At 45.5% G+C, this 22,207-nt stretch overlaps 1 protein-coding gene across 1 annotated transcript in view; it reads left to right on the top strand.

Annotated features, from left to right (window-relative positions):
- The first annotated feature begins 5,170 nt into the window (after nt 1-5,170).
- Nucleotides 5,171-22,207, top strand: part of LOC137359987 (protein EFR3 homolog B-like) — a 257,272-nt gene continuing 240,235 nt past the window's right edge. The window contains exon 1 of the mRNA XM_068025582.1: nt 5,171-5,233. Coding sequence (XP_067881683.1) covers nt 5,194-5,233 — 40 coding nt within the window. The 5' untranslated portion in view covers nt 5,171-5,193. The remainder of the gene's footprint in view (nt 5,234-22,207) is intronic.

The raw sequence follows: 22,207 nt of genomic DNA, 5'->3' as shown, positions 1-22,207 counted from the left end.
GAAGGTGGGATTAGAATAGGTGGATCATTTTTTTATCCGGCACAGACATGATGGCCTCTTTCTGTGCCTTAAACTTTCTATGATTCCATCACAGTGTCAAGAGATATTTCTAAATCTGCCACCAGCTATCTGCGAAATCCTTGTCTCTCCCTCTGTGACTGAAAGGGGCACTGTTTTGCCACTTATATCCAGGGCCATCTCCTCTGCATCTATTAGCTGGACTGTTCTTATTCGTGGTGGGCCACTGCCAATCTTTCTCATCTCCCTTACGCTTTGTGCTCTATTCTACAAAGGGCGAGAAAACAGCCTATTGAGTGAATGTAGATGAGGTGTATTCAGTGAGGGTGACTATCAGACAGATGATCACATTGCATAAGGATTGGAATGAGTGGCAACAGTGGATGGATAAATGGGGAAGTGATGAAGTGCATAGAAAGTGATGGCTGGATGCTGCTAAAGGTTGAGTGTATGTGTGGAGTGAAGTGATGTAGTGCGCTTGGCAAAACAGAGTGAAAGGCACGAAAGGCTTAAACCACAGGATGAGGTAAATGAGCAAATGTAGACACTTTTCCTGACGTGGTCAGGTCATTAAACCGCTTCCTATATTGTAACCAATACTGGGGCACGATGCTCCTGCTGCTCACTTCCTCAGCTACTTCAAACCACATCTTCTTGCTGAAAGTAGTAGGTTTCTTCCTCCCATTGGTGGAAAAGAGTATGTCCCTTCGGAGTTCCGAAGAAGGGTCACTGACCCGAAACGTTAACTCTGCTTTTCTTTTCACAGATGCTGCCAGATCTGCTGAGTGGTTCCAGCATTTCTTGTTTTTGTCCCTTCTGCTTCTGACTGCACCCAGCAGTAATTCCAATGAGGCATCATTGACTCTGGGTGCTACCCTTGCTCTATGATACCATCCATGTAAAAACCTCCAATTTCCATCTGTACATTGTTCTGTTAAATATAGCTGAAATCACGTCGTGTGAGTATGCAGCAGGGTCGCTGCACAGCTTGGAGATACAAAACGCAGAAGTCCAAAATCATTGCTTCAATTCATTTGCGATCACAGATTCTGACTTACTGAGCTGACATTGGGGTTTTGCCCACACATGGGGAGGTGGTGGCATAGTATGGGGAGGCGGTGGCGTAGTGGTATTATCACTGGACTAGTAACCCAGAGACCCAGGGTATTGATCTGGAGGCATGGGTTCGAATCCCACCACAGCAGAAGGTAGAATTTGAATATAATTCGTTTAAAAATTCTGGAATTAAAAGCTAGTCTAATGATGGCCATGAAACCATTCTCAATTGTTGTAAAAACCCCTCTGGTTCACTAATGACCTTTAGGGAAGGAAATCTGCTGTCCTTACCTGGTCTGGCCGACATGTGACTCCGGATCCACAGCAATGTGGTTAACTCTTACATGCCCTCTGAATTGGCCTAGCAAGCCACTCAGTTGTACCTAATCGCTACAAAGTCAATAAAAAGGAATGAAACCAGACAGACCACCCGGCATCGACCGAGGCACCGGAAACGACAACGGCAAACCCAGCCCTGTCGACCCTGCAAAGTCTTCCTTACTAACATCTGGGGGCTTGTGCCAAAGTTGGGAGAGCTGTCCCACAGACTAGTCAAGCAACAGCTGACATAGTCACACTCACGGAATTATACCTTACAGACAATGTCCCAGACACTGCAATCACTATCCCTGGGTATGTCCTGTCCCACCGGCAGGACAGACCCAGCAGAGGTGGCGGGACAGTGGTCTACATTAGGGAGGGAATGGCCTGGGAGTCCTCAACATCGACTCCGGACCCCATGAAGTCTCATGGCATCAGATCAAACATGGGCAAGGTAACCTCCTACTGATTACCACCTACCGCCCTCCCTCAGCTGATGAGTTCGTACTCCTCCATGTTGAACACCACTTGGAGGAAGCACTGAGAGTGGCAAGGGCACAAAATGTACTCTGGGTGGTGGACTTCAATGTCCATCACCAAGAGTGGCTCGGTAGCACCACTACTGACCGAGCTGGCCGAGTACTAAAGGACATAGCTGCTAGACGGTGTCTGCGGCAGGTGGTGGGGGAACCAACACGAGGGAAAAACATACTTGACCTTGTCCTCACCAATCTGCCTGCCGCAGATGCTTCTGTCTATGACTGTACTGGTCGGAGTGACCACCGCATAGTTCTTGTGGAGACGAAGTCCTGCCTTCACATTGAGGATACCGTCCATCGTGTTGTGTGGCACTATCACCGTGCTGAATGGGATAGATTTCGAACAGATCTAGCAATGCAAAACTGGGCATCCATGAGGTGCTGTGGGCCATCAGCAGCAGCAGAATTGTACTCAACCACAATCTGTAACCTCATGGCCCTGCATATCCCCCACTCTACCATTACCATCAAGCCAGGAGACCGACCCTGGTTCAGTGAAGAGTGCAGGAGGGCATGCCAGGAGCAGCACCAGGCATACCTCAAAATGAGGTGTCAACCTGGTGAAGCTACAACCCAGGACTACTTGCATGCCAAACTGCATAAGCAGCATGCAATAGACAGAGCTAAGCGATGCCATAACCAACGGATCAGATCTAAGCTCTGCAGTCCTGCCACATCCAGTCATGTATGGTGGTGGACAATTAAACAACTAACTGGAGGAGGTGGCTCCACAAATATCCCCATTCTCAATGATGGGGGAGCCCAGCACATCAGTGCGAAAGATGAGGCTGAAGCATTTGCAAAAATCTTCAGCCAGAAATGCCGAGTTGATGATCCATCTCGGCCCCCTCCTGAAGTTCCCAGCATTAAAGATGCCAGACTTCAGCCAATTCGATTCACTCCGCGTGATATCAAGAAACGACTGAAGGCACTGAATACTGCAAAGGCTATGGGCCCTGACAATATTCCGGCAATAGTACTGAAGACCTGTGCTCCAGAACTTGCCGCACCCCTAGCCAAGCTGTTCCAGTATAGCTACAACACTGGCGTCAACCCTGCAATGTGGAAAATTGCCCAGGTATGTCCTGTACACAAAAAGCAGGACAAGTCCAACCCGGCCAATTACTGCCCCATCAGTCTACTCTCTATCATCAGTAAAGTGATGGAAGGTGTCGTCAATAGTGCCATCAAGCAGCACTTGCTTAGCAACAACCTGCTCAGTGATGCTCAGTTTCGGTTCCGCCAGGGCCACTCAGCTCCTGACCTCATTACAGCCTTGGTTCAAACATGGACAAAAGAGCTGAACTCAAGAGGTGAGGTGAGAGTGACTGCCCTTGACATCAAGGCAGCATTTGACTGAGTATGGCATCAAGGAGCCCTAGTAAAACTGAAGTCAATGGGAATCAGGGGGAAAACTCTCTGCTGGTTGGAGTCATACCTAGCGCAAAGGAAGATGGCTGTGGTTGTTGGAGGTCAATCATCTGAGCTCCAGGACTTCACTGCAGGAGTTCCTCAGGGTAGTGTCCTCAGCCCAACCATCTTCAGCTGCTTCATCAATGACCTTCCTTCAATCATAAGGTCAGAAGTGGGGATGTTCCCTGATGATTGCACAATGTTCAGCACCATTCGCGACTCCTCAAATACTGAAGCAGTCCGTGTAGAAATGCAGCAAGACCTGGACAATATCCAGGCTTGGGCTGATAAGTGGCAAGTAACTTTCGCGCCACACAAGTGCCAGGCAATGACCATCTCAAACAAGAGAGAATCTCACCATCTCCCCTTGACATTCAATGGCATTACCAATCGCTGAATCCCCCACTATCAACATCCTAGGGCTATCATTGACCAGAAACTGAACTGGAGTAGCCATATAAATACCGTGGCTACAAGAGCAGGTCAGAGGCTAGGAATCCTGCGGCGAGTAACTCAACTCCTGACTCCCCAAAGCCTGTCCACCACCTACAAGGCACAAGTCAAGAGTGTGATGGAATACTCTCCACTTGCCTGGATGGGTGCAGCTCCAACAACACTCAAGAAGCTCGACACCATCCAGAACAAAGCAGCCCGCTTGATTGACCCACCCATCCACAAACATTCTCTCCCTCCACCACCGACGTACAGTGGCAGCAGTGTGTACCATCTACAAGATGCACTGCAGCAACGCACCAAGGCTCCTTAGACAGTATCTTTCAAACCCGCGACCTCTACCACCTCGAAGGACAAGAGCAGCAGATGCATGGGAACATCACCACCTGCAAGTTCCCGTCCAAGTCACACACCATCCTGACTTGGATCTATATCACCGTTTCTTCACTGTCGCTGGGTCAAAATTCTGGAACTCCCTTCCTAACAGCACTGTGGGTGTACCTACCTCACATGGACTGCAGCAGTTCAAGAAGGCAGCTCACCACCACCTTCTCAAGGGCAATTAGGGATGGGCAATAAATGCTGGCCTAGCCAGCGACGCCCACATCCCATGAATGAATAAAAAAAAACAACTCCACCTCCACCCCATGCCTTCCCCGTGCCTCTCCCCCCCCACCCTCCCTACGAGCTTGGAAACCACCTTCAGATTAATATTGGGGCCATTGAGTTTCATAGATAAATGTCTCCCCCTGTAGTGTTGGTAGGTTGGGTATGAAGTGATTCATGAAAATTTCCTTTGCAAGGAAATGAAGGCTTGGAAGGATTGAATTGGTTAATCCTTTGTTTTCAGAAGCCTACATTTTAAAAAAAATAGTGCAGTTATTAGTCTGTGCCGCAGTAGTGAACACTGTGTTTTACTGTGTCTGTGTTGTGTTGTGCAGCTGTTTTACCATTCAGCTGAATCAGGTCTGTCTGTACTATGCAGCCCCTGATGTGAAATTAAAATTTAAATAGTTGATGCTGTTACACTCAGTGCGAGATTGTGATGTATCTTACATTCCAAGCTGTGCACTGAGACCTATTATTTGTGTGTATGTGATGTGAAAGGATTGGAAATGGGTCTTAGTGTGTCACTGGTATCACAACGCCCTTGAAGGGAAAAAGAGGAAGGAGGGGGGAGAAGGCTAGGAATATAAAGCTGTGCTCCCTGCTCTCTTGAATCCAGAAATCTCCTTCCAAATGACAGTGCAATAGCTGCATTCCAGACATCGGGAGAGATCATTGCTGGTTTCTTTTCTTTTCACCCCCTTTCAAAGTGCTTTCTTCTTTGCCAAGTGAAACCCAACACTCAGATTTATTGGAATGCCAGCGAGCAAACATAGTAGAATTCCTCATGGACTGCTGTGGAATTGCTGATCACCATGTTGGAAATGGTAAGTATTTAAAAATGACAAGTATTTTGCAGACTCTGTCCTCTACACGGTTGCCTCCTAACTCCCCAGTTCTGTGCTGTCTCCACATTAGATAGTAAGATTGCGGCAGTGGAGGGGACTGTCATTTACTGTAAAAAGCAGCCTAAGACGGTGTCTATCCTATACAATGCAAGGAATTCAAAGCAGATTTTGGATAAATGGTGGTTGATATTTTGGGGATAAAAGAGGCAACAGTATCACTGCTTAGCTTTGTGAGCAAATAGCTTTTGAGTAAATTGCTGTCAGGGTTTGATTAATGACAGTCTTCTCTGTGTTTGTTCCCTCTGTGAAGTACGTTTTAACTACACTAAGAATCCAACCCCCTACCCTGCTCCTCCTCACTCAGAATAAGCTGTGTGTCTGTCAGGAAGAAGCTGCTGATGTAATGCATGCAGTGCCAAAGCATTGTATCAAGGACTAAGAGACTTAATACGCTTGTCTCCAGAGAAGAAGAAACTAACACCACTGGGTCAATGATTCCTCCTTCATTCATCCCTTGTCGGCTGTGGTGAATGAAAGGTCTGTAAGTGTCTGTCTCTCAGCATTCATCAGGACCACTGCTGGCATCACACAGGGGCTAAGGTCATCTGTTTCTATCATTTCTTGGAGAGAATAAATCTTTCAGATGCCTGGGATTGAGGGAGAGATGGTATAGTCCGCTGTAAGATGTACGGTAAGGCTTGAACTAATGATCTTGTGAGAGTCCAGGCCTGATATCAATAAAATAAAAATGAAAAATAAGCCAATATATTTTAAAGCCACTTTGATACATTAAATTTTGTTGATAGTTTCTGAATGAAATACTATTCTTGTTTTGTAGAGCCCCTATCAAGTTTTACAATGAATGCTGCATATGAAGTGTTTTAAAATGTGTTTGTAAGGTAGCTGCAGAGGTTCATGTCTGGTGACTTACATCATATCTGTACAGTTGGCAGTACAATGGCACTGCTCTAACTTAATGCTGCAGTAATGCAGATTCCCCATAAACCCATCATGTAAGGGAACCATGCTCAGATAATGTGAGCCAGCATGGCACTAGGGTCACTATAGTTGACCAAGATGTCCCAGGATAGGGTTCCTGGTCCTGGCCACTATCCAGTGATTCCTGAAAAGTGCTGTGTGGTATTAGGTGGGGGCAATATTGGGCTTGACTGTGATGCATGCCACACTCAATTAGCTTGTTGACTGTCTCAGCTCATGCCTGAAGAATGGTCACTTGATTGAGGTATAGGATTCTAGTTGGCAGGTTTGCGACTGTAGAAAAGAATCTGCACCTATTAGCAAGGAAAGAGAGAAAAAGAATGGTGGAGCAGATGGTTGAGATTTGAGCTGCTGATCTTTTGTTTTCTGCTGTAGTGAGCTTCTCTGGGCACACAGAAGGCAGTCCTGGTCTGCATGTCATTGCCAGACTGCAGCTCCGCAACTCCTGGTTGCTGCATTGATGGAAGACTGAGAACAAGTTGCCTAGCCTTTGAACCAGAGGTGGGTTTGCCTCACAAAAAGAGGAGCAATGGATGAAAATAGGTTTCATGATAGCAGCTTTCCATAACTGGAACACTTTCTATGTCCCTGATCCCTTGTTGGTATGAGCACGTTTAGGTGATATAACACTGGCTATAAAACTAAGTAAACACTAAGTAAAGCTCCCTCTACGCCACCCCATCAAACACTCCCAAAGCAGGTACAGCACAGGGTTAGAATCAGAATAAAGCTCCCTCTACAAAAAAAGGGTTAGATACAGAGTAAAGCTCCCTCTACACTGTCCCCATCAAACACTCCTAGGGCAGATACAGCACAGGTTTGATATAGAGTAAAGCTCCCTCCACACTGTATTCATACATTAATACAATGACTGCATTTCAAAAGTACTTAATGGGCTGTAAAACACTTTGGGACGTCCTGAGGTTGTCAAAGGTGCTCTGTAATTGCATGCTTTTTTTATACCTAACCCTTGAGCAGCACTGTCCAGTCATATACTCCAGGGCACACAGCATGGGTTAGATGCACAGTAATTGGAGTGAGATGGCTTGGCCTTGTGAGCCGCATGGAAGATGGCAGGATCCCCAAGGACGTATTGTACAGCAAGCTCGTCACTGGTATCAGACCCACCGGCTGTCCATGTCTCCGCTTTAAAGACGTTTGCAAATGTGACATGAACTCTTGTGGCATTGACCACACGTCATGGGAGCCAGTTGCCAGTGATCGCCAGAGCTGGCGGACAGCTGTAAAGGCAGGGCTGAAGAGAGGCGAGTCGAAGAGACTCAGCAGTTGGCAGGAAAAGAGACAGCTGTGTAAGGAGAGAGCCAACTGTGTAACAGCCCCGACAACCAACTTTACCTGCAGCGCCTGTGGAAGAGTCTGTCACTCTAGAATTGGCCTATATAGCCACTCCAGGCGCTGCTCCACTGACCACCTCTAGGCGCTTACCCATTGTCTCTCGAGACAAGGAGGCCAAAAGGAATTGGAGTGTACGGTGATACATTTTGGTAGGAGGAATAAGGAGGCTACCTCCGTGGAAAATGCGGTTTCACAAATTGTCAAAAGTAGCAAGGCAAACCATGAAAATGGCAATAAAGCATTGGGGTTCATTTTTAGAGGAATAGAATTGAAAGGCAGAGAGCTTTTGTTAAACTTATCTAGAACCTTGATGAATGTACCATGAACAGCTCTGGTCTCCATAATATAAAAAAGATAAAAAGGCACTGGGGAAGTGGCAAAAAAACTACAAGGATAATGTCAGAACTGAGAGCTTTTAACTGGCAGAAAAGACTGAACAGGCTGGAACTCTTTTCTCTAGAAAAGGGAAGGCTGAGAGTTGACCTGATAGAGATCTTTAAGATTCTGGAAGGGTTTGACACGGTATATGTACAGAAGTTGGAGTCTAAATTAGATAGCCCCCCACCAGGAATCATGAAGTGTGATTAACCAGCAGACATTGACACAAGCAGTCAGTACGCCAATCTCATACTTACTGCTTGCTCAATAGAATGATTTCTGCTAATCGTACTGTTGATTGACCATGCACATCAGCAGGGGCCCAAAATCGTAACTTCCTAGAACTGCTTAAAGCTAGCATACAACTCTGAAAGGGAAGATGGATTGTGACTGGAGCAAGTGCTGGTAGTCATGCAGGAAGTGAATCTGACCTGGGAAACAGTGAGTAATAGCACAGCGTGGGAAGAGAGTGGCCTCTAAGGTTTTGAGACGTTGCACTGGACCTATTGGTGGAGAGGAGGAGATGTCCTATATCTGCAGAGCAGGGCAGGTCGCCATCCAGACACATGGTCAAAAGACAATGGTAACAGATAGGCTGTGGAGGACACAGTGGTTGGCATGGACACCAGTGTCTGTGGTAAAAATTTTGGGGTCCATGACTGGTAATTTCAGGGATGAGAAATTTCCCATTGGCTCCAGTCAGGCTTGAAAAACAAATTGCAGCCAGCAGTTTCACAACTGACAGGTTCTTAGAGCAGGAACAGCGGTGGGTTCTGATTTTTTTTAAAAGCCCACCAAAAACCACGACCTTGTCCGAATTGGAAGTGCAGTTACTGCTCTAAGAACCTGGTGGCTGTGATTTTTTTTTAAAAACTGACCAGTCACAAAGCTGAGAGTTCCTGCTGTCTGCAACTGTCAGAGAGAGAGGGAGAGAAAGAGAGAGATGGGGAACGGGGGGGGTGGGGGGGAGAGAGAGAGAGGGGGAAGGGGGAGAGTGAGGGGGGGACGCGGGGGAGAGAGAAAGAGAGGGGGGGACAGGGGAGAAAGAAGTGGGGAGAGGGGAAGAGAGAGGGATGAGGATGGGGGAGAGAGAGGGGTCAGGGAGTGGGGGAGAGGGAGAGGGGGGACAGAAAGAGAGGGGGAAAGGGAAAGAGGAGTACAGGGACAGGGAGAGAGGGGGGACAGGACTGAGAGAGAGAGGGAGACAGGGGAGAAAGAGAGGGGGAAGGGAGAGAGAGAGAAGGGGAAGGGAGAGAGAGAGGGGGTGGGACAGGGAGAGAAAGAGGGAGACGACACAGAGAGGGGGGACGATATGGAAAGTGGGGACCACAGAGAGGGACAGACAGACAGAGAGAGGAGGGAGAGAGGGTGATCAAGATCACTCCTGACAGATGGACATCCATCCAGAATACTCCGCATCGCTACAAGTGTGCGGACAAACACTGACTACTTGTGCAAGCAAAAAGTTGCCCACTATATCAGTCTCCAGCAAATTGATGAGAAGTCAATAAATTAGTCTTCTCATTGAAAGCTTCTTGACAAAAATGCACATTTGTTGTTATTTTGACTAATAGTAAGCTAAATTTTTAATGCCTTTATCTTTCTGAAATTGTCACACCGGCCCCCTATGTAAGATAAAAATTGTAATGTGGTCCCCCAAGCAAAAAGGTTGGACACCTCTGCTTCAAGCCTTTAACCTTGTGTTTTAGAATAACGTAGCAGCTAGGTTATTTTAAAACACAAAATTAAAAGCTTGTGTTATATAAACTCATTTAAAAATGGCAAATTTCACTTAGGGAATGTCTCAATTTCTGCTCTCTGACACACATTACTTTCACCTGGGACACAAGGTCAGTGGCGTTGAAAGTTGCTGGACTTTTACTTCTGTACAAATGTCGCCATTCCGCTGCTATTGATTTGGAATCGCATTGTTCCAGAAATTGTATTGAGGGAAAGCAGATTTCGAACAGATCTAGCAATGCAAAACTGGGCATCCATGAGGCGCTGTGGGCCATCGGCAGCAGCAGAATTGTACTCAACCACAATCACAACCACAACCACAATCTGTAATCTCATGGCCCGGCATATCCCCCACTCTACCATTACCATCAAGCCAGGAGACCAACCCTGATTCAATGAAGAGTGCAGGAGGGCATGCCAGGGGCAGCACCAGGCATACCTCAAAATGAGGTGTCAACCTGGTGAAGCTACAACACAGGACTATCTGAATGCCAAACTGTGTAAGCAGCATGTGATAAATAGAGCTAAGCGATCCCATAACCAACGGATCAGATCTAAGCTCTGCAGTCCTGCCAATTGCAGCCGTGAATGGTGGTGGACAATTAAACAACTAACTGGAGGAGGTGGCTCCAGAAATATCATCATCCTCAATGATGGGGGAGCCCGGTACATCAGTGCAAAAGATAAGACTGAAGCATTTGCAACAATCTTCAGCCAGAAGTGCCGAGTTGATGATCCATCTCGGCCTCCTCCTGAAGTCCCCAGCATCACAGATGCCAGACATCAGCCAATTCAATTCACTCCGTGTGATATCAAGAAACGACTGAAGGCACTGGACACTGCAAAAGCTATGGTCCCTGACAATATTCCGGCAATAGTACTGAAGATCTGTGCTCCAGAACTTGCCGCGCCCCTATCCAAGCTGTTCCAGTACAGCTACAGCACTGGCATCTATCCTGCAATGTGGAAAATTGCCCAGGTATGTCCTGTACACAAAAAGCAGGACAAATCCAACCTGGCCAATTACCGCCCCATCAGCCTACTCTCTATCATCAGTAAAGTGATGGAAAGTGTCATCAACAGTGCCATCAAGCAGCACTTGCTTAGCAATAACCTGCTCAGTGACACTCAGTTTCGGTTCCGCCAGGGCCACTCAGCTCCTGACCTCATTACAGCCTTGGTTCAAACATGGACAAAAGGGCTGAACTCAAGAGGTGAGGTGAGAGTTACTGCCCTTGACATCAAGGCAGCATTTTACCGAGTATGGCATCAAGGAGCCCTAGCAAAACTGAGCTCAATGGGAATCAGGGGGAAAACCCTTGCTGGCTGCAGTCATACCTAGCGCAAAGGAAGATGGTTGTGGTTCTTGGAGGACAATCATCTGAGCTCCAGGACATCACTGTAGGAGTTCCTCAGGGTAGTGTCCTAGGCCCAACCATCTTCAGCTGCTTCATCAATGACCTTCCTTCAATCATAAGGTCAGAAGTGGGGATGTTCGCAGATGATTGCACAATGTTCAGCACCATTCGTGACTCCTCAGATACTGAAACAGTTCATGTAGAAATGCAGCAAGACCTGGACAATATCCAGGCTTGGGCTGATAAGTGGCAAGTAACATTTGTGCCACACAAGTGCCAGGCAATGACCATCTCCAACAAGAGAGAATCTAACCATCTCCCCTTGACATTCAACAGCATTACCATCGCTGAATCCCCCATTATCAACATCCTAGGGGTTACCATTGACCAGAAACTGAACTGGAGTAGCCATATAAATACAGTGGCTACAAGAGCAGGCCAGAGGCTAGGAATCCTGATGCGAGTAACTCACCTCCTGACTCCCCAAAGCCTGTCCACCATCTACAAGGCACAAGTCAGGAGTGTGATGGAATACTCTCCACTTGCCTGGATGGGTGCAGCTCCAACAACACTCAAGACGCTCGACACCATCCAGGACGAAGCAGCCCACTTAATTGGCACCCCATCTACAAACAGTCACTTCCTCCACCACCGACACACAGTGGCAGCAGTGTGTACCATCTACAAGATGCACTGCAGCAATGCACCAAGGCTCCTTCGACAGCACCTTCCAAACCCGCGACCTCTACCAACTAGAAGGACAAAGGCAGCAAATACATGGGAACACCACCACCTGCAAGTTCCCCTCCAAGTCACACACCATCCTGACTTGGAACTATATCACCGTTCCTTCACTGTCGTTGGGTCAAAATCCTGGAACTCTCTTCCTAACAGCACTGTGGGTATACCTACCCCAAATGGACTGCAGCGGTTCAAGAAGGCAGCTCACCACCACCTTCTCAAGGGCAATTAGGGATGGGCAATAAATGCTGGCATAGCCAGTGACACCCACATCCCATGAATGAATTAAAAAAAAACAGGCAAGAAAATCCAAGGAATCTCCAGAAGTCAGCACTTTAAGTTCCTCAAGAATACAACAGTACAGTAATGGGGCTAAGTGATATTGGCAGAAACAGGATGTTGCTAACCCATATACATAGTGAATACAATGTAACAGCTTTAACAAATCTTAATCTCTGATGAACTGGCTACGATTCCTGCACAAAATCTATGCTGCATTTGTAGCTTTAAAAACTGTCAGGGAAGACATAGAAAAAATTTATGATGTTTCAATGACCATGTTAGAAACAGATATTAACTGATTTTTTTTGCTGCAAATTGGATTAAACGAAAAGTTTTACAAGTATGGGCTGGATTTTATTAGTGATGTCATCGGGGGCGGCCGCCGTGTCCCCAGCAACGTGTCCAGCGCCACTGCGCAGGCACCGGCACCATTTTTAAAGGGCTTCAAGCCCTTCAGTAACATTTTAAAATTTAAAGGTCCCAATCTATGGGATATAAAAATAAAATTTTATTTCAACTCCAAATCACGTCTCCCACCCCTCAATGGGTAATTTATATATAAGTTGCCCTCTCACCCCGTATTAAACTTCTTTTAATATCCCGAATCTGCCCCCCTGAAATTTGTTCTCTGACCCTCAACCCCTTCCCACCATCCCCACAGCCAATAAAAATTGTTTTCCACATTCCCCCACCATTCCCACCTGAAAATTTTACTCCTCCCCCTCCCCACCAGGGTCTCATCTCAGAACTGCGCACGGAGTTCAGAAGGTGCACAAGCTGCATTCAGCGGCTGAAAATTGGCGTGGGACGGCTGCCGCCTGCAGGAAAGTTAATTTAAATCTTATTATTGTTCATTTGAATATTTAGATGAAGGCCCCGCTGCCAGGCAGCAGGGGGGCTGCACCGAGGTTCCCCCGCCGCCGATAATATGCGGCAGGCCTTTCTCAACGTCGGGGGTCAATGCGGGCCTCTTCCCGCTGAATTTTACAGGGCCCCCGCCACGAGGGGCTGGTAAAATTCAACCCTATGTCAAAGATCAGTAACTGCAATGTGCATCATTTACTATCCAGTTTGAGGCCAGATAACTTGAGTGCCTAATGTCATTTGAAAGTTGTCTGTATCATATAATTACATTATGTTAAAAGTGCATCTTTGCTAACAGGTAAGAAATTTGGCTTGGACATAAATTGGATAGTCTGGAGTACAATCTTGCAGATAGTGTCTAAATATTTTGTAACGGAAAAATACATGCAGTAACAACAGGTCAACTTTTTGCAGAAAACCTTTTTGTTAATAACTATATTGTTCGAGCTGAATTGGAATGGACAGTGATAGACTGAAATATCGACATAAGTGAATTTAAGAGAACCACTTTATTGAAGGAACTGAAAGACGCTCTTTATTTGTAATCGTGTTTATCTAATTTTGTCACTAGCTAAGTATCATCTGCTTCACCCTATCAAATTCTCCTGATTTGGAGATCAATGCCCTTTTGTTGGCTGCCCTGTCTTCATATACATATTACAAGCAGGTGGAGAAGTTGCACAAGCAGAGATTATCATGAGTTAAATTGTCTTGTGACAACACCAGTATGAGAAATGGTCTGTCTTCCTATTGTTGATTTTTCTACTGCCTCACCTCAATAACCACAATAACAATCCTTTCCTTGTGTTTCATGGTTTATGAAGTGGGGGGGAGGGTTCAGTTGCATGGAAAATTAAGAAGTCAAAGTTAAAGGAGAAGGTAGGAGTGCAGGTTAGTGATGAGGCTGATTGTTACCAGAAAATAAAAGGTTGGGACAGAATATGTGAACATCATATTGCACCAAGGAATCGTACAAGAGTAGGGAAATTTGATCATAGAACAAACTTAAAGGCTTTGTATCTGAATGCACAAAGAATTTGGAATAAAATTAATGAGTTAACAGCGCAAATAGAAATGAAAGGGTATGATTTAGTGGTGACTACTGAGACGTGGTTGCAGGGAAACCAGGTTTGGGAACTGAGTATCCAAGGGTACTCAGTATTTCGGAAGGATTGACAGGAAGGGAAAGGAGGTGGTGTAGCTTGGTTCGTAAAGGAAGAGATCAGTGCTGTAGTGAAAAATGATATAGGCACTGGAGATCAAGACGTAGAATCAGTCTGGGTAGAAATAAGAAATAGCAAGGGAAAGAATACCCTGTTGGGAGTAATCTATAGGTCCCCAAACAGTAGTTCTGCAGTGGGGCACAGTATAAACCAGGAAATACTGGGGGCTTGTAAGAAAGGTACGGAAATAATCATGGGTGATTTTAATATGCATATAGACTGGATTAATCATATTGGCAAGGGTAGCCTCGTGGGAGAGTTCATTGAATGTATCAGAGATTGTTTTTTGGAGCAATATGTTGTGGGACCAACCAGGAAGCAGGCTATTCTAGATTTGGTATTGTGTAATGAGGTGGGATTAATTAATGATCTCATAGTTAAGGATCCCCTAGGGAAGAGTGATCATAGCATGCTAGAATTTCAAATTCAGTTTGAGGCGAAAAACTGGAGTCCCACACTAGTGTTCTGGAGTTAATCAAAGGTAATTACATAGGCAGGAGGGCAGATTTGACCCTAGTGGACTGGGCAAGAAGATTAAAGGGTAGGACAGTTGATGAGCAGTGGCAGATGTTTAAGGAGACATTCAATTCCTCCCAACTAAAATATATTCCAGAGAGGAAGAAAGATTGTAAGAGGGGGAAAAATATCCATGGCTAAGCAAGGAAGTTAAGGATTACATAAAGACAAAAACTAAGCCATACCATATTGCAAAGGCCAGTGGCAGGCTGGAAGATTGGGAAACTTTTAAAGACCAACAAAGAGTTACTAAAAAAGTAATAGAAAGAACAAAGGTAAATTATGAAAGAAAACTAGCGCAAAATATAAAAACGGATCGCAAAAGCTTCTATAAGTGTATAAAAGGGAAAAGAGTAGCTAAAATGAATGTTGGTCCCTTGGAAAATGAGACAGGGGAGGTAATTGTGGGGAACACAGAAATGGCGTAGACATTTAATCAGTATTTTGCCTCAGTTTTCACAGTGGAGGACACTAGTACCATCCCAATAGCAACAAGTAATGCAGAGGCTATAGAAAGGGAGGAACTTAGAACAATCATCATCACTAGGGAAAACGTACTGAGCAAACTATTGGGATTGAAGGCAGACAAGTCCCCAGGGCCTGATGGCCTACATCCTAGGGTCTTAAAGGAAGTGGCAGTGGAGACAGTGGATGCATTGGTTATAATGCAGGGGAGGCGGTGGCGTAGTGGTATTGTCACTAATAACCCGAGACCCAGAGTATTGCTCTGGGGATATGGGTTCAAATCCCACTACAGCAGAAGGTGGAATTTGAATTCAATAAATAAATCTGGAATTAAAAAGCTAGTCTAATGATGACCATGAAACCATTGTCGATTGTTGTAAAAACCCATTTGGTTCGCTAATGTCCTTCAGGGAAGGAAATCTGCCGTCCTTACCTGGTCTAGCCTACATGTGACTCCAAACCCACAGCAATGTGGTTGACTCTTACATGCCCTCTGAAATGGCCTAGCAAGCCACTCAGTTAGGGCAATTAGGGATGGGCAATAAATGCTGGCCTGGCCAGTGACGCCCACATCCCATGAATGAATAAAAAAAAAAAATTCCAAAATTCCCTGGATGCGGGAAAGGTTCCAGTGGATTGGAAAAATGCTAATATAATGCCCTTATTCAATAAAGGAGGGAGGCAGAAAGTAGGAAACCAGTTAGTTTAACTTCTGTTGTTGTGAAATTGTTAGAATCCATTATTAAGCAAGTAATAACAGGACATTTAGAAAGTCAAAACGCAAATCCATCAGAGTGAGCATGGTTTTATGAAGGGTAAATCATGTTTGACTAATTTACTAGAGTTCTTGGAAGATATAACAAGTAAAGTAGATAATGGGGATCCTGTAGATGTAGTATATCTGGACTTTCAGAAGGCATTTGATAAGGTGCCACACGAAAGGTTAATGCACAAGGTAAAATCACATGAGGTTAGGGGCAATTTATTAGCTTGGATAGAGGATTGGCTAACCAACAGAAAACAGAGAGTCGGGATAAATGGGTCCTTTTCTGGTTGGCAAGATGTAACTAGTGGGGTGCCACAGGGTTTGGTCCTCGAGCCCCAACTATTTACAATCTATATTAATGACATGGATGCAGGGATAGAAGGTACTATAGCCAAATTTGCAGATGATACTAAACTAGGTGGGATAGTAAGTTGCAATAAAGAAATAAAAAATTTACAAATGGATAGGTTAGGTGAATGGGCCAAAATTTGGCAGATGGAGTTTAATGTGGGTAAGTGTGAGGTTATCCATTTTAGTCGGAAGAATAGAAAGGCAAATTATTATCTAAATGGAGAGAAACTTCAGAGTGCTTCGGTGCAAAGGAATCTGGGTGTCCTCGTGCATGAATCACAGAAAACTAGTATGCAGGTGCAGCAGGTAATAAGGAAGGCAAATGGAATTTTGGCATTTTTTGCGAATGGAAGAGAGTATAAAATTAGGGAAGTGTTGCTGCAACTGTACACGGCATTAGTGAGACCGCACCTGGAGTATTGCTTACAGTTTTGGTCCCCTTACTCGAGGAGGGATGTAGTTGCATTGGAGGCAGTTCAGAGGAGGTTCACTAGATTGATTCCAGAGATGAGGGGTTTGTCTTATGAAGAGAGGTTGAGCAGTTTAGGCCTTTACTGTCTTGAGTTTAGAAGAATGAGAGGAAATCTAATAGAGGTATATAAGATGATTAAGGGGATTGACAAAGTAGAAGTAGAGAGGTTGTTTCCTCTGGTGGGATAATCTAGAACAAGAGGTCATAGTTTTAGGATAAGGGATAGCAGATTTAAAATTACTTCTCTCAAAGGGTCGTGTCTGCGGAATTCACTACCCCAGAGTGTGATGGACATTGAGTAAATTTAAGGAGGAGATAAGACAGATTTTTAATTAGTAATGGGTTGAAGTGTTATGGAAAAAGGGCAGGAAAGTGGAGTTGAGGACGAGATGAGATCAGCCATGATCGTATTGAATGGCAGAGCAGGTTTGAGGGTCTGAATTGCCTACTCCTGCTCCTAGTTCTTATGTTCTGGATGAATTTGCACTCCTGACACAATGTGAATCCACAGAGGTCATCAGATAAGGTCCATCTACTAACCCGTCACATGATGTAGCTAGCTCTATTCTGTCAACAAAAGTAATTCGCATTGGCATTGCATACTATTTTGCTTGCTAGCTAGCTATTGGAGTTCTGCTCTCTCCATTGATGTTTGTATGCTTAGCTACTTTATTTATAGGGAGAAATGTGTTTTGATGGCATTAGATTGGCTTTATCTTTATAAACAACTTAATTGCCTCCATGTCCGTGGCTGAGTCAATAATTTTGTCAAATGTCCGTGGTGCCACATGTTGGTGCCTATCCCTGGGAGGTCAGTGCCTGGATTCAAGCTCTGAGGCCTGGATGCAATGCTGCAAGCAGTTCAATGACCTCACATGAATGCATCTTCAAATGCCATATCTTACTAACTGCACCACTAGCCTGAGCAATTACACAATTTGCCACACACCCATCACTCACCAGCAACAATCTCTATAAATCAGAACTCATACCTAACATTCATTGCTTCACCTCACCCTTACACACTAAGCGCTACAACAAGCTTGCACACACTGCCAACTATCCAACCATGGCAGCCATATTACCAAAACAGATGGCATGACACTCACTGGCACACTTTCCTTTCTCTTGCAGGACAAGGTGACACACAACCAGAGGCAACAGGAGCTAACTATAGGGTGACAGGTGTACCTGCATGTCCATTAATTGGCCACTTAAGGGCCTCAATTGGCCTCTGGGCGGGAAGGCCATATTCGGCCTTCCCTTGCCTTCTAGTGCTATTTTATGGGCCCCGCTGAAATTTAGCCTGGGGTGGGAAGGTCTGTGAACGGCCTTCCTGCCCTGCCATGAATTGAGGCCCTTAACTGGGCAATTAGCCCCCAATTAAGGGCCACTTCCCACCGCAGCCACAATTATCTGTGCAGTGGGAGACCCTGTCGCCGCATGGGAAGCACAGTAGGAAAAACTGTGCGGGCTGCTTCCCGGCTCCAGCGGGGTGGGTTATTCCTCATTCAAAGGCAATTAGTGCCTGAAAGAGGGACCCGGAATCGGGAAGGGGGGAGTCCTTCTGAGGGCCACCCCCCGCCCTTGCTGCAGAGCACCCCCCCTCACGACCCGCACCCTGACCTACCTGAGGCCTGGCTCCAGTGACGTTCCTCAGCCTCCAGGTCGGTCATCTCCAGCAGCAGCCACCTCCTCTACAGCTGCCGGCCTCTGATTGGCTGACAGCTTTCCAAGGGTGGGACCTCCGGTGATATGAAGGTCCCTAAATCCTATGCAAGGCCCACCACTATACACTTAAGTGCCTAATTGGCACTAAATTCAGAAGGAATTCTGGAAAAGAGGCAACGTGAGGATCTTGGCATCGGTTTCCCCCGACATCAATACCTCCATCGCCAGCATAAAATTCCCCCCACAGAGTACAAAACCAAGGAAGTTATGCTAAACTTTTATAAATCACAGGTTAGACCCCAGTTGGAGTTTTGCATTCAGTTCAGTCACCACACTTTAGCAATGATATTGAGAACATAGAGATGATGCAGAGGAGACTTACCAGGATGGTACCAGCTATACAAGATTCCAGTACTGATGAAGGGTCACTGACCTGAAACGTTAACTCTGCTTCTCTCTCCACAGATGCTGCCAGACCTGCTGACTATTTCCAGCATTTCTTGTTTTTATTTCAGATTTCCATCTGCAGTATTTTGCTTTTATTATAGAAGAGTCCAGCTTAAGATAGAAGCTGGGATTGTTCCCCTTAGACCAGAGAAGATTAAGGGAGGCTTTCAAAATGATGAAGGGGTTTGATAAAGTAAAGAAGACAAGTTGTTTCCACTGGCAGGAGGGTTAATAACCAGAGGACACAGATTTAAGATAAATGGCCAAAGGACCAGAATGGAGATGAGAATTGTTTTACACAGCGAGTTGTTATGATCTGGAATGCACTGCCAGAAAGGACAGTGGAAGCAGATTCAATAGTAACTTTTGAAAGGGAATTGGATAAATATTTGAAAAGGAGAAATTTGCAGGGACATGGGGAAAGGACAGGGGGCAGTGGGACTAATTGGATGGCACTGTCTTCCCAGTTAATGTCTGATTTGGGCCAAGTGACCTTCTGTACTCTATGATTCTATGATGTAAAGAACTCACTGACTTGTGCAGCTAAAATCATAGCTAACCAAGTGCACGCGTCATTTCACTACCTTTCTGTTACAGTTTGAAAGAGGGTTACATTGCAGCAAGACTATGCAATCAGGTGGTGGACAATTAAACAACTAACTGGAGGAGGTGGCTCCACAAATATCCCCATTCTCAATGATGGGGGAGCCCAGCACATCAGTGCGAAAGATAAGGCAAAAGCATTTGCAACAATTTTCAGCAAGAAGTGCCGAGTTGATGATCCATCTCGGCCTCCTCCTGAAGTCCCCAGCATCACAGATGCCAGACTTCAGCCAATTCGATTCACTCCGCATGATATCAAGAAATGACTGAAGGCACTGAATACTGCATAAGCTATGGTCCTTGACAATATTCCGGCAATAGTACTGAGGACCTGTGCTCCAGAACTTGCCGTGACCCTAGCCAAGCTGTTCCAGTACAGCTACAACACTGGCATCTACCCTGCAATGTGGACAATTGCCCAGGTATGTCCTGCACATAAAAAGCAGGACAAGTCCAACCCGGCCAATTACCGCCCCATCAGCCTACTCTCAATCATCAGTAAAGTGATGGAAAGTGTCATCAACAGTACCATCAAGCGGCACTTGCTTAGCAATAACCTGCTCAGTGACACTCAGTTTCGGTTCCGCCAGGGCCACTCAGCTCCTGACCTCATTACAGCCTTGGTTCAAACATGGACAAAAGGGCTGAACTCAAGAGGTGAGGTGAGAGTTACTGCCCTTGACATCAAGGCAGCATTTTACCGAGTATGGCATCAAGGAGCCCTAGCAAAACTGAGCTCAATGGGAATCAGGGGGAAAACCCTCCCCTCCGCTGGCTTGAGTCATACCTAGCGCAAAGGAAGATGGTTGTGGTTGTTGGAGGACAATCATCTGAGCTCCAGGACATCACTGCAGGATTTCCTCAGGGTAGTGTCCTAGGCCCAACCATCTACAGCTGCTTCATCAATGACCTTCCTTCAATCATAAGGTCAGAAGTGGGGATGTTCGCTGATGATTGCACAATGTTCAGCACCATTCGTGACTCCTCAGATACTGAAGCAGTCCGTGTAGAAATGCAGCAAGACCTGGACAACATCCAGGCTTGGGCTGATAAGTGGCAAGTAACATTTTCACCACACAAGTGCCAGGCAATGACCATCTCCAACAAGAGAGAATCTCACCATCTCCCCTTGACATTCAACGGCATTACCATCGCTGAATCCCCCACTATCAACATCCTAGGGGCTACCATTGACCAGAAACTGAACTGGAGTAGCCATATAAATACTGTGGCTACAGGTTAGTAACTCACCGCCTGACTCCCCAAAGCCTGTCCACCATCTACAAGGCACAAGCCAGGAGTGTGATGGAATACTCTCCACTTGCCTGGATGGGTGCAGCTCCAACAACATTCAAGAAGCTCGACACCATCCAGGACAAAGCAGCTTGTTTGGCACCCCATCTACAAACATTCACTCCCTCCACCACCGACGTACAGTGGCAGCAGTGTGTACCATCTACAAGATGCACTGCAGTAATGCACCGAGGCTCCTTAGACAGCACCTTCCAAACCCACGACCTCTACCAACTAGAAGGACAAGGGCAGCAAATGCATGGGAACACCACCACCTGCAAGTTCCCCTCCAAGTCACACACCATCCTGACCTGTAACTATATTGCCGTTCCTTCACTGTCACTGGGTCAAAATCCTGGAACTCCCTTCCTAACAGCACTGTGGGTGTACCTACCCCACATGGACTGCAGCGGTTCAAGAAGGCAGCTCACCACCACCTTCTCAAGGGCAATTAGGGATGGGCAATAAATGCTGGCCTGGCCAGTGACGCCGACATCCCATGAATTAATTTTAAAAAAAGTTTTAGAAGCATATTTACAGATCTTTTTATTGCTGCATTTACAAAATTTTAAAGTAAATGCAGAAATCATTTTCAATGATGCTGTTTGTTCACAAGCATCTAGTGTCACCTCCCAACTTCAAGACCATGACCTGTAGCATTTCTTCCAATTTCTCAGAGAAGGCAGCTTCAATCTTTCTGCTGACACAGCAACTTTGCTCAGCTGAAAACTGCTGATGCTGTGTCTCGGTATAGAAGTGCTGACAACAGGACGCCCTTGAGAGGGTGCAGAGACAAGCGCAGCTGTGTACATTCCAAGTATTAGGAATCAAAGTTATGTATAAGACCATTGTGTTGTTTTTGTTTTCACTGAAAAATAGGCGGCATTATGGAATGCAATCCTAAAGCATTCATAGAAGTGCTGGAATCCAATTAAATAAAAACTGAATTTCATAAAATCCCACAAATTACAGCAGTGGATGCCACTTGGGCCTTCACTCTGATTCTAGTTCTAGTCTGAATAACCTTTCCCTATTCTCTTCCAATATATTATTCATTTTAAATACTTATCCAATCCCCTTCTAAATTTTATTTTGGTTCTTGGACTCTGTAAGTGAGCAATTCAGATTATGTGGCAAGGTTGGAGATTTTTAACATTTACAAAAAAGACATGAAAACGGGCTCTTGATGTTTTCAGGATAAGCAAGGGAGTTGTTATGTCTGATCTGAACAAATGATTGGATATTATGAAAAATGTAATGATTTACCAACAATTGGACGTGTTTGATGGGACAGTGTCGAGGGAGCTTTACTCTCGCTCACCCAGATTTTTTTTTCATTTTTTTTATCAGTATCTAACCTCTTTTTTTAAACTCTATATTGATTTTTTGATTTAGAGATACAGCACTGAAACAGGCCCTTTGGCCCAC

Source organism: Heterodontus francisci, unplaced genomic scaffold (genome assembly GCF_036365525.1).
Source record: "Heterodontus francisci isolate sHetFra1 unplaced genomic scaffold, sHetFra1.hap1 HAP1_SCAFFOLD_410, whole genome shotgun sequence".
Taxonomy (NCBI): domain Eukaryota; kingdom Metazoa; phylum Chordata; class Chondrichthyes; order Heterodontiformes; family Heterodontidae; genus Heterodontus; species Heterodontus francisci.
The sequence above is the reverse complement of the archived record's forward strand: the minus strand, read 5'-3'. Positions and strand labels throughout refer to the sequence as shown.